Consider the following 13,642-nt stretch of genomic DNA (forward strand, 5'->3'; position numbering starts at 1 on the left):
ATGCATTATTGCATCTGGTCCTGAGCCTCCTTTACAGAAAATACGTCCCCAATTTAGGATCATGGCAATTCCTTCTGGCTCTGCATCCTTTAAAAATAATAAGAGAAAACAATGAGTTACCAGAGCAAATTAAAGGTTTGTATTTCCTCGATCACACTTGTCTTAGTAGCTATGGTAAGTAGAGATGTCAGGCGTCAGTGATTATGGAAAAACTTTAGCCTGTTTAATTGGACAGCAATATTTTAGGTATAAGGAAAGTAGTCTCACTGATGGGTATCATTTAGGGTCCTGCTTTCTCAGAACTAGAAGGCTGTTCTCTACTGCCCAGTGAAAATCAAACCCCAGCCAGCTAAAATATACTGATGTTTCCTGCAGCCACTGATGAAGAATTACTCATTATGCAGTGTGTGCGGCTATATTGTAAAGCAGCACACTTCAGAAAACATCACTTGGACTGAATATGTCACCAGTGGCACTACCTATACGTATCCATGGATGGAGGATGCACACACCGTTACAATTCTAGCTGTTAACTCAGTTGGAGCTTCCTCAATGAATTTTAATTTAACTCTGTCACAGCAAATGAGCACAGGTAAGAATAACAGGTTAGTAATAACACTGATGCATTCAGAAGATGTTTAACCTTCAGAATGCCTACTGTGCCTTTTGGCAGTTTTCTTTTAACCAAGAAATCGTTATTAACAAGGAAAATGTACATCGTATGATGACTTTCTCTGCTATTACAGGAATGCAAAGCCTGAAACTCCACATTTTTAACAGAACTGAAATTCCCCAATATTTTGTTTCGGCAACGCCAAAACATTCCCACTGCGGGAACTTTTTGGTGGTTCTGAAATGAAATACGCACCCCAGGACCCCTGGCTGCTCACCTGGGGGACTGCTTGGCTCCCTCGGCTGCCAGTTGCCTAGCCAGCTGGGGATCTGGGCAGCCCTGGCAGCCTGCAGTGTGAGTGTGGGGGACCCAGAGAACTGGATAGCCTGGCAGCCTACCCTGGGGATCCCAGGAAATTGAGCAGCTTGACGTGCTCCAGCTTTCTGAGACCCTGCTGCAGATGAGCAGTGGGAGAACTTGGGAGCTAGCTGGGCGGGCAGGCAACCAGGCAGGCAGGCTCGCTGGCCAGCCTGCTTCTTCTGTCAAGACTTTTGATGAAATCAACGCATTCCTGTGGAACATTTTGATTTCCATTGACTCAGCATTTTTTGACAGCTCACTTACTCATTATTGACTTTACACTTCATAGGAGCACCCTTGTTAGGCGTTAGTCTGTATTTTAAATGTTGAGGGAAGCATTACTGCAACCTATAGGCAGCGCTGAAATTTTGTAAAATAGTAGTTAAAAGCATGTGCTTTCTATGGCTCAATGGGTTGATGGTGTGCATGAACATACCCCAGAAAGGCTGCAGCTAGCAGCAGGAGTGCAAGATGGAAATTTTCCACCTAGGTTCTTATCCCTGTTCCATAGAAGAGTGTACCAGTGCTTGAGCCATAGATTTATGCTCTGTTTTGCTAGCTACATTTTGATGGTTTTTAGCTATTACGGTATGTCTCAACTAAGGGGTGAAGGTTTGAAAGATCGAGGTAAGAACCAGGAATATTGCTCAAAACAGGAATATTGCTTAGGAGAGAACTCTGTGCGAAATGTGGGGGGAACACAGCCCACAGATTTGATCCGTTTAACACCTGGAGCCAGATACTCAGGGCTTGTCTACATGGTGGGCTAATGTGCTCTATAGGGGTGTGATCTCTCAAGTGCACTAATGATTTTCACATTAATCAGTCCATGTAGATGCTGCTGGTGTGCTTTAATGTAGTGCTGTTTCAAACAGAACTACGTTAAAACACACTAGGGTACCTTCAGTGTGCACTGGCAGAATCTGAATGGACCAATTAATGTGCAACATGTTGGTGTGCTTTAGAAATCACACCTCTGTAGAGCGCATTACCCCACCGTGAAGACAAGTCCTGTGCTGGTGTAAAACAGTGTCACTTCATAAACAATAAAGAACCTAAACCATTATAGTCTTTTTCATGGGATCTGAGATGCAGCATGTGTAACCCAACTCTGATTTGGTTTAGCTGATCTCATTTTAATCATGCTTTTTTCTGTTTTATCAGTGAATATCGTGCAGTCACTCAATGCTTATCCAGTAAACAGCAGTTGTGTAATTCTGACCTGGACACTTTCACCTCAAATGTATGTGATAACGTCTTTTGTTATTGAATGGAAAAACCTTAATGAGGAAGAACAAATGAAATGGATACGAGTTGCTCCAAATATTAGCAAATACTATATTTATGGTGAGTTTGTACTTGAAAATAAACACACATGGTATTTTTTACCTGTGTTACAGTGTGGTGAAAGGTTGCACTTTCTGGGTACATGAATCCTGCCTCTTTGCTGTAGCCTTCTCTTTTTTAATGAAAGAATAGTTTGAGTGTTAAAGATTGCTCTTGGCTGTACTGGATCTTACTTGTCAGTTGAGGGTCAGCTATAGAGCTAATGAGTGGGGCTGATACAGAATTGCTGACTGGTCCTTGTCGCTGTTAAAAACCCAGGCCCTGGTCCTGCATCACCTTGTGTCACATGGGCATTGGTCCGCAAGGCCATGCGCACCTTAGTCGCTGCACACAAAGGCACTACAGGCTAGTTGGTTCAGATCTGCGCAAATCTCCATATAGTATACTCACTCTGGGCCTGACCCTCCTTTCATTTGCACCAGCTTTATGCTGACATAACTGCCTTGATTTGAATGAAGTTGCTCCTGATTTACATCCATTTAAGGAGCATCATTACCATATTGAACTTGGGAAAAAGTATGCTTCATCTTTGTTACGTCCTGTACATGCGTGGGTTTGTATTTGGTTAGTGAGGAAGTGATAAAGAGGAAAGCTCAGTTATATATGTTATCCTAACACCAATATATGCTGAATGTAAGTTAAATATAAATATTACATATATCTACTATTTATCCAGATTTTACTATATGTGCTTTGTGGCTTTAATATTTATAACCTTTTCATCAAAAACTAATAATTCCATAAGAAGAAATTGCTAATATATCCAAAATAGATTGTTGGGTCTACATTTGAATCCAAAATTAAAAGGTTTAAACTAGAGAAAATAATTATTTTTTCCTGTGGGCTTGCCTTGAGCCTCTGTTGCATGAGATCAAAACCTCTCTAGAGGCTAGTATTTTATAGTCTTACTAAACTGGAATTTAAATCAAAAGCCTGATTTCTTCCTTCCAGATCATTTTATTCTTATTGAGAAGTACCAGTTTAGCCTGTACCCAGTATTCCCAGAAGGAGTAGGCAACCCCAAAACGACTGATGAATTCATCAAAGGTGACCAATATGATCTTAATTATTTTGTATTAAGCAGCAGCTGGTTAGTAAAAGTTCCATTTGGATATGATATGGACTCTTGCTCATGTTTTTATGAGAAACATCAAGAAAACAGTGGTGAAAACACAGTGATTGAAGTATAACTGACCTTAGTCAAGGTGGTATACATTTGCATAGCTTAGTTGAAGTCAGTGGAGTATCCCCACCAACTTCTTCTGGCACTGTCTTTACATTTAATTTAATACCGTAATGCATTTCAAGATTTGACCCACGTTTTCAAAAGGGCCAGTGTTCTGCAGGGAAAGGGCATATGTTGGGACAGTCCCAAGGGGTTTCTGAGGTCCTGTATTCCCATGGTTCTTCTGTGTATGGGCTCCTCCCTTTGCTTTGTTTGCCTTGGTGGTGATTCTGAGTAACGGGAACAATGGACAATCCCACAGAGACATGGGGGCCTCTGAGTTTTTAGAGTAATTTCACCTCCTATGTATTTGTCCACACGTCAGGAGTCCTTGGTGTGACACAGTACAATTTACTTAAGGGTGATACAATAGGCATGTATAACCTACTAATGTACAGTTGAGTAATTTGTTTCCAATTTGTACGCATACTGATCATTATCTAAACGGTTCTATTTAGATATTTTTAATTGCAATAAAATTAGGACTGATGACTGGAAAAATATTGCCAATAGTTTGAAACAGATTCCTTTTGTTTTCAGATAGGCGTGAAAAACAGAATGATGCAGGCCTCTATGTGATTCTACCAATAGTTATTTCATCCTTCGTTTTGTTGCTTGGAACTTTGCTGATCTCGCAACAAAGGCATGTTGTTTATTTTCACGTCTGATTCCCTAAATGTGCTTATAAGAAGATACTGCAGCTTAAAAAGTGTGCGCCTATAGAAACATTCATACCTAGTTAGCTTTTGGCACCATTTATATATTTGAGATGTACGTTCTCTGAATGGCAGCATAGTCTAGTGCGATGGTTCTCACCCTTCTTTGTGTCTGCAGTAGTTTATCCCCCCCCGCACTAGACAAGTAGATATACCGATTTAAAAATAATCAACATGCAACTCTCACTACATATTAAAAAGTGTACGGCACTGATTCAAACAGAGCCATTTAAGTATAGAGTCATGTCAACTTTAAGTGAGATCCTGCTTACTGGCATCACACCATTGTTACTAGTGTGATGGGGGTGCCTGTTTTTTGAAGCAGAGCAGAGTTCATGCAAACCGATTAACGTACAGATGGCAACGACTTTGTATACATTTGCTAGGCAAACGAAATAGAAATCCGTCACAATGCACAGCGCCATCAAGGGTCAAATGCACAGCACCATCTGCGGACTGATATGTCTGGAGGAATCAGCTTTGTTAGTTATTCATTGCTGCGGGTAAAATGAGCACAGCAAGCCCCTCTCCAAGCTTCTCATGCCCCCCTTCCCCCGAATAGAACCCCCAATTTGAGAACCTCTGGTTTAATGGATTGAACACAGCACTGGGAACTAGAAATTTCTGAATGCCCATGTTCAGTACCTTTGAAAATCAGGCCATTACCCTGTCTCTGCTTATGTCCTTGTGCTACTATGCCAGTGAGCAGTTTTATATTTCTGTCTTGAGCACTGCCATATACAAAGTGTATATTCAGTACTTTGTCTAAACATTTCAGAATGAAGAAACTCTTCTGGGAGGATGTTCCAAACCCCAAAAACTGCTCCTGGGCACAAGGAGTTAATTTTCAAAAGGTATGGGTTTCCATAGTGATACGTTTTTTAGTATGGGTTTATGTGTTTCACACTCTTACATTCAGTTTAAAGTGTTAAACTGTTAAGAATTATCCAAATAATCAAACACAAGCTCTTGAAGCCACTGAGAGTGGCAAAATGCAGGCCCTTTCTTCAGCTGTAGAAAGCTGACAGCTGGATGTGGGCCAGAACCTCGGATCAAGACCAGTTCTGAAATTCATGGGCCATCTTAGAGTATGTTTACACTGCATTGTAAACCTGGGTCTGTGGACCGAGTGTTTCCAAGCCTGCACTTGAGCATCCACACTGCATTGTAAACTTGGGCTTACAGTTGCTGGACCCGGGTCTCACAGCCATGTTAATGCATTCGCATTGCTTTATGCAGACCTTCTGACTCTGGTCTGCGGCATGAGCTGCATCCACGCTGCAAAAAGATAGGGCTTGGACTCTGGCCAACTCCTCCAGCAGCGTGCCAGGACACAGGTCCTGTATGTTTGCTGACCTGAGTCGCACTGATTTTTGTGTGGATGGAAGTGCGGGCTAGGACTCAAAGTTGAGTCAAAGTCCAGGCTTAGTGTGAAGTAGAGCTAAATCCTGCCACCAGATGATGCTTAGCTGTATGACACCCTTTGAAGTTGGGGGGCGGGGAGGGCACATGTGCATACCCAGGGCCAAATTCTTTGCTGGTGCAAACTGGCTCAGCTACAGTTGTGCTGTGCCAATTTACAGACTTAAATGGACATGCACCAGTTCAAACTAGCTGAGAATTTGTCCCTCAGTTCTGGAATTGGACACTTATTGTGTAATCATTGAGACAGTAACTTAAAAATTCAGGAAATTTCAAAAAGAAAATGCAGCTAATGGACCCACGACTGTTTAGATTTTTTTTCAGATATTGAATTTTCATTCCCAGTGAAGTTTTCTTTTCTCATCTTTTATTTTATTTCATTTCATTTAAACAGAGAATGGACATTCTTTGAAGTCTAATCATGATCACTTCCTGCTGAACCATTGTGCCAGCTCCCAGACTTCATATACAGAATTGTTAGAAGATTTTTCTGTTTACATTCAGAAGACAGGAAACACAGATACAATACATGATGATTGATTTAAAGATAGTCCTGGAAATAGTTTTGTTCAAAACTTAAGATTCCCATGCAAAATCCGGGACAATTGCCATATTGCAGCCTAGAGCAGGGTTTGCTACACATGTAGGCAAAAATCTTGCCTTAAATCACATTTTTATCCTTTGTTTAGTGACTTGTTTATTAAGGCTCTGAGTTGCAAAGGGCTGAACACTCCTAGTTTCAATAAGAGTTGAGAATGCCCAGCACCTTTGAGGATGGAGCCATAGAAGCAGAAATATCAGAATGGTCTGAGATTCAGCTAGTTAAGTGCAAGACTTGCCCAGTTATCAACTTAAAATCATTTTTTACCAGAGTTATTGGTTGTTTACCCAAGAACTAGCCTGATTCTGATGCTGAACAGCTTTGGGAATTTCCACTGACTTCAGGCATGTTGAGGCGGCCAAACCCAGCCACTGGATGTGCACAGCACTCCCATTAAGGTCAATGGGAGCTGATCACATGCATCTGAGTGCAGAATTTAGTCCAAAGAATTTGCAGAAATAATTTAGTGTTGTTCATTGTGCCTTAGTTTTCTCTGACAAGGACCATTGTCCATGTTATGTCGTGTAGACAGGTACGTCACTCACTATCATTTAAACACATAGATATTCCCACAGCCACTTTAATAATAGTGTCTGACATTAGGGGTGTGTGTGTGTGTGTGTGTGGGTGCGTGTACAAATTTGTTGTTACCCTTAGTATGGCAACTTCTGCTTAGTAAAATCTCCATTTAGCATCATTTCATGTTTGTAGCTAACCTATTACTTATTATATTAAAGTTGTTTTTTTCTTTTTTGTTTAAAGTGTTGCTGTATTGTTAGAATGCAAAGAATATAATTTAATATTAAACAAAGTTCATTGACATATATAATGTAGGGCCTGGTCCAGAGCTCCCTGAAGTCAATGATAGTCTTTCCATTCGATCCATGGAGCGGTGGACCAGCACCACAATGCTGCTATACTGACAGCAATGGAGAAAATGCTTTACAATTTTGAAAAATATCAAATATGGCTGTAGGGCTTTGAACAAAGATTTGTGTATTGCTGGAGGAAATGTGAGAGTTGCACAGAGACCTTTTTATTTACTTAATTAACTTAGCTATATATAGAAAGGGAAACTTATCACCGCCAGCCCAATAACTCACATGTTGGATCAGGGACTGTGGGCCTGATTCTTCTCTCACTTTGGTGTAAATCAGGAGTAAGTCCATTAAAATCAGTGAAGTTAGACTAATTTACAAACAGCCAAAGGAGGGTAAAGGATTTATACTCCCATGACATTATTTCATGTTCTTATGTCCTGTTGGGTTCCTAGCTAAGGAGAAAGAAGTTATGCATGTGAGTATAAAGTGTATTGTGCTGAATGGGAATTGAAGGGTCATGTGACCTTTGACAGCTTGTACTGCAATACAGTCTCTATATTTAATGCATGCTTCTTTCATACACTTTATTAATCTTAGTGAAAAATGGGCCACTTGGGTATGTCTATAATGCAATAAAAGACTCATGGCATGGCTGCAGCTGGCCCGGGTCAGCTCACTTGGGCTTGCAGGGCTGGGGCTGTGGGGCTAAAAATTGCAGTTTAGGCATTTGGGCAAAGGCTGGGGCCCAGGCTCTGAAACCTTGCAATGCAGGGGGGTCTCAGAGCCCAGGATCCAGTCTCAGCCTGACTGTCTACACTGCAACTTTTAGCCCTGCAGACCACGCCCTGTGAACCAGTCAATTCACCAGACTCTGAGACTCCTTATTTTTATTGCAGTGTAGACGTATCCATACGGTCCTCAGATGAGCACCGTTGTGCATCTCTGATTCCATGTGCATCCAAGGCCAGGGTCTATACTCCTTTGAAAATAGAAGGAATTTATGCAGCTGCGGCTAGATTCTTCCCTCATTTATGTGAATGCAATTTCCAGTGGGAAAAACAAAGTGTAGGACTTGTACTGTAACTCTCATTAGCTTTGATACCCATTGCCTGGATAAAACTTCCACATATCAGCACTAGAAACCTCTAACGTCCTTATGTCTGAAGCCATGTGTAATTCCTTATTTTCTTTTGGTACGTCTGTCAGAATACAAGATTAACTAGATTCAATAATTGGTTACTAATGTGTGTATTTAATATAGTCTGTTCTGTGATTGATACTGCAAGGCTGTATTTATGGAGTATTAGTTTAACAAAATATTATCATTTTTAACCATTAATGCAGTACGGCATAGGATGGGTAAATCCTGCATCTGTACTGCAATCTTGCAAAAATGTACACATGTGCTTAATGTTAAGATCCTGGGTGATCCCACTGATTTTCCGGTGAAATGACTGTTGTACTTAAGGATAAGGATGTGAATAAGTGTTTGCAGGATTAGGTCATAGGGTCTAATCCTGAAGACCTTACTTATCTAAAGCTCCAGATGATTTCCAAGGGAGATATGGCTGAGTAATGACTATGGCACTATCCCTGAAAAGGTTTATGCACATGTTTAATTTTACATAGTGTGAGTAGTCCCATTGACCTCAATGGGATTATTCCCAGTGAGTAAAGTTAAGCAGGACCTAAGGACTGCAGGATTGTGAGGGGAGCATATTTTGTAGTCTCCTTGTGTCTGGCAAATGAGTGTGAATTAAATTTTACTCTGTGCCACTTGAGACCATGAGTATTCCCTTTTGGTTTCATAGAATTATGTTAACTGCCATAAGATATTTTTGCACAAATCATATGACACACATGTTGAGAACATATTTTACAGCGATATATACACATATTACTCTGTCATTATTTACATTACATTATGGTATTACATCTTTCTCAGGAGATTGTATATTCATTGTATTTGTATATTCATCTAATATATTTTACTTAGTGACGTGTTTGATTCAGCAGAAAGTGACATTTTCTAATTGAAATATCTATTTTAAAAAGTGGTATTTGATCATTTAATTTTTGATATTTGATTGATAAAAAGTGATAGGCAGTATTCTTAATGTGATCCTGTAGAACTCATATCCAGAGTTATGCTCATGCTTCAGAGCCTAAGTGAACCTCTAGTTATTGGCGGTCAGTAAGAAACGTGATTGCCGAGACGTCCATACCTGCCTACTGTGGGGTTTCTGCTCTGAAGTATCTTATTCTGGCCACTGTTGATGAGCAAATACTGGACTAGATGGACCACTGGTCTGATTCGTTACAACAGTTCCTACATTCCTACCTGGATTCATAGGTGATCTGCCTTAGGGAAGGATAAATTTCAGCAAGGGACATTCAGTATGAATTAAAGACATTTCTTGGTATATGCATTGTAGCAACTGTCTGCAGCTCATTTCAGTAATCAGTTTGCTAATTTTAAATGTCATATTCACAGTACTTTTGAAGTCCATGGGAGTTCTGAGCATGCAAGCAATGCAGAAGCTATCCTGAATCAGCATTTAGGCTACAATTCAGCAAGGTACCAAAGCAAGTGTTGACATTTAAATATGTGAGTAGTTTAAAAACATGCTTGAATACCTTGCTAAATCAGGGCCTTAAATGCTATGGTGATGGCTATTCTAGGTTAAACAAACACCCACTAGCCTAAGATAGATAAAATGTTACCATACCTTCTTATAATGTACACCAGTCTAAGCATTATGAAATATTCCTCGTTACTTTGGAAGGTTTCCTGCTGTGATATAATATCTGTATGGTTTATTAACATAAATACAATCTGTTGTTTTTAACTACTTGTTTTTTATTTGTCTTAATTAAACTCATCAGTGGGTATACACTTTAAAGTGAACTTTTCTTAGTAGTAAATAGGAAAGCCAGTTTCCTATTATCAATTTATACTGCGGTATATTTGAAATGTTTTATATATTTCACATTCTTTATGATGTAGGATAGGATGCATCCCTAAAGTGTGTGTGTGTGTGTGTGTGTGTGTGTGTGTAAATTTCAAACATGCAGTCCTTACTTACAGGTGAAGATCCTAAAAAAAAATTGGATGGTAGAATATGACTTTAGATAGAATAATTGTAACAGGCAGAGTCATTTCAGTTGTTTGTAAATGATTTTGATTAATTTCTAATATGCCAAATTGAAATAAAATGCCAAAAAATCCTGTAGCATATAAGGCTTTATCCTGCAAAGCACTAAAGTACTAGCTTAATTTTAAGGACACGAATAGTGCCATTGAAATTAATGAACTTTGCTGAATTAAGCCAGAATGCTCAGCACCTTCCAGGATCAACCCTTCCCTGCACACATAAGACACAGGCATGTGCTTGTTTTCTTTATCCCCAATTCCCCGCTTCGATACCCTGCCACATAGCAGACTTAGGTTTTGTTTGTTTTTCATCAATGTACTTTTTATATTAAAATATATCATACTAGTTTTCATCTGTGCTTTTCAGTATAGTAACTTCATATTGAAATAAAGCTATTAAATGATAGATGAGCATTAAAATATGTCTTTTCTTCTAGCCTGAAACTTTTGAGCATCTTTTTATCAAGCACCCTGAAGCAATATCATTTGGGCCTCTTCTTCTGGAGCCAGAAATAGTTTTGGAAGACATCAGTGTTGCTAAAGCATTGAAAAGTGAAGACAAGCAAGATTTATTAGCAGTTGATTCAATGTTCACAACGATTCAAGACTCTGAGCATGACTCGGCTTGTTCTAGTAGCCATTTCAGTAACAGCCTTTCTGAGAGTTCCCATGATGACAAAGTCAGTGAAGGAACTATGAGACAGTCCAATATTAAGTACGCTACAATTATCAGTAACTGCAAATCAAGTGGGCTCTATGAAGAGCAAAAGAATCTAAGTGGTTCATTTAATGGATGCTTCCTAGGTGAAGATTCCTTAGTTACAGATCCTTTCTCTAGATCATGGGAGGTGGGAAATCAGGCATTTATAATATTACCTGATCAACATCCGAGCCAAGCTAGCAAAACTATATCCCTTTCTGTTGTTTCTTCTGAGGGCTTTTCAGAACCTTCAGACCATGATGACACTTTCAGTGATGGAGATAGTCCTGAGAGGAGCCTTTATTACTTAGGGCTAACATCAATTAAAAAAAATGAAAATGATATTTTTTTAACAGAAAATTCTAGAGTGATGTGTCATCTTCACACAAATGGTTTATTCAAAGACATGGGGTTTCTTCAGGATACTTCTTCCGATTTAAATCCCTTTATCAAAAATAGCCTTAAATATGAAAACTCTGTTAAAACCTTTGTACCATACATGCCACAATTTCAGGCAACCACCATTAAACTACAAGAGACAACAGAGACCAAAACTTAAGTCATCACAGCATAGTCCCATATTTCTACCTGATTGCTACTGTTAGTGTTTTTTTTTAGAAGGGTCAATATCTTCGCCACCCACCCCACAGGAAACTCTCAAGAATAGTGAACATGTAATGCCCACATTTTGAAGTTGGATGCCTGCTCCTACATTTGACTGGCATAAATCAGCACTTTGGCCCCACAGAATTCCACATATCGGCCTAATTTAAAAACGTCAGATTAGGGCTTTCAGTTCCTCATTTTGTTGTTTCAAGTATTTGGTACTTAATTAGCTATTTATGGTGCCTACTCTGCATGTTTCTCTGACCATATCCTGCTGCAGATACTCAAATGAGAAAATTGGTCTTGAAAGGTCTTATGACAAGGATTCCAAAGGTGGCATTTTATTTAAACTTACCTTTGTTAGGCCAGATCCTAGTCTAAGGCCTGTCTTGGGACAGGCCCTTGGCAGCTTTATAGCAGTCCTGGACCACTGGTGATTGCATCAAATGTGCATGGCTACCAAGCCCCTCCCCTTCTGGGAGAGGGGAGCCCATTGCAACTGAGGAACTGGGTGATGGCACTGAAGAGGAAGTGCCTGCCCAACCCCACACACTAGCAGACAGCAACCCCAGCACACAGTGCCAAAGGACCCATCTCGCAATGGAACCACAACTCTCAGTAGAGGTAAGGATGCAGGCAGAGGCCAAACACCTCTAAAAAAGCTCTTTGTTTTCTCTTCCCCAACTTCCACCTGCTGCAGCAGCGAAGGGTTCAGGGTTCTTGCAGGCCCAGGGCTGGAGTAGCCCATGCTTCCCCAGCTGGAGGGGGAAGATGAAAGCAGGCTGCACATAGGGAGCATGGCCTGCCTGATCTCTCCCCCTTGCACGAGCAGCTCTGTAGTGCCTAAATGCAAAGGTGGAAAAAGGCCCCTTGTGGACAGTTCTGCACAGCAATGGTCTGTCTAAAATAGAAGCCACTTGTTCAGCTGACTGGTGTGGCCAGGCTTTCATAGTGGGGAGGAGTGCACATGCGTGCACTGTAATGGCCTGGGGAGAGGGATAGCTCAGTGGTTTGAGCATTGGCCTGCTAAACCCAGGGTTGTGAGTTCAATCCTTGAGGGGGCCATTTAGGGAACGAGGGTAAAAATCTGTCTTGGGATTCGTCCTGCTTTGAGCAGAGGGTTGGACTAGATGACCTCCTGAGGTCCCTTCCAACCCTGATATTCTATGATTTTAAGGTGTTTTGCTGGAAAATGTTTTCAGCACATACACAGACCCCCAGCGCAGCCAAGCAAAAAAAAAAAAAAAAAAGGTGGGGGTGGGGGAGTGGAGAATCAGTCACCTAAAACAAACAAAAGGTGGAGCAGCAGCTGTACAATGCCCCTGGTCAGTTAGCAGCTTGTGCAACTGCCCTGTTTGCTCACCTCTAGAACCGGCCCTGTGTTACGCACACCTGTATGTACAACATTCACCACTTAGGAGTGCAGCACCCGTCCCATTTCCATATGTGCATATAGTATGGAGAGCTCATCTTCATCTCAGGCTGATGTGATGAGAGCTCCCCCTCCGGTTTAAATACCTTTATGTATAAAACAATGCTCCAATAGAAACCAATGCATCCATTAGCTAAACTCATTTGTGCTGGGTAGTGTCATACACAAAGGGCTGGTCTACACTAGGGGGTGGGATCGATCTAAGATACGCAACTTCAGCTACGTGAATAGCGTAGCTGAAGTCAAAGTATCTTAGATCGATTTACCTCTCGTCCTCACGGCGCGGGATCGATGTCCGCGGCTCCCCCTGTCGACTCTGCTACCGCCATTTGCGCTGCTGGAGTTCCGGTGTAGACGGGAGCGCGTTCGGGGATCGATATATCATGTCTAGATGAGACGCGATATATCGATCCCCGAGAAATCGATCGCTACCCGCCGATATGGCGGGTAGTCTAGACGTACCCAAAGCCCCAACATATTTATGGTGAGTAACAGTGAGTATACACTCTTCGTTCAGGTGGGATCTACATTAAATTAAATATGTAAAAAAGAAGACAGAGCTTGTAGCAATGATTACTTTAAAAAAAAGTACTTGGCATCCTTCAAGTAAATCCTTGAAAGTGAGACGTTTATCAATATAGGGGG

The 13,642-nt window shown here is 40.8% G+C and overlaps 1 protein-coding gene across 2 annotated transcripts in view; it reads left to right on the forward strand.

Moving 5' to 3' along the window:
- Positions 1-11,518, forward strand: part of LEPR (leptin receptor) — a 61,566-nt gene extending 50,048 nt beyond the window's left edge. The window contains exons 14-19 of one of the 2 annotated variants that reach the window (XM_045028915.1): positions 376-592; positions 2,138-2,320; positions 3,272-3,367; positions 4,086-4,188; positions 5,040-5,115; positions 10,697-11,518. In XM_045028915.1, the coding sequence (XP_044884850.1) occupies positions 376-592; positions 2,138-2,320; positions 3,272-3,367; positions 4,086-4,188; positions 5,040-5,115; positions 10,697-11,518 (1,497 nt within the window). Of the gene's footprint in view, positions 1-375; positions 593-2,137; positions 2,321-3,271; positions 3,368-4,085; positions 4,189-5,039; positions 5,116-6,077; positions 7,706-10,696 lie in introns of those variants that run through there. The other variant, XM_045028917.1, reaches the window with a different exon arrangement.
- Positions 11,519-13,642: the final 2,124 nt, after the last annotated feature.

The sequence above is a fragment of the Mauremys mutica genome, chromosome 8 (assembly GCF_020497125.1).
Source record: "Mauremys mutica isolate MM-2020 ecotype Southern chromosome 8, ASM2049712v1, whole genome shotgun sequence".
In the NCBI taxonomy this organism is placed as follows: Eukaryota; Metazoa; Chordata; order Testudines; family Geoemydidae; genus Mauremys; species Mauremys mutica.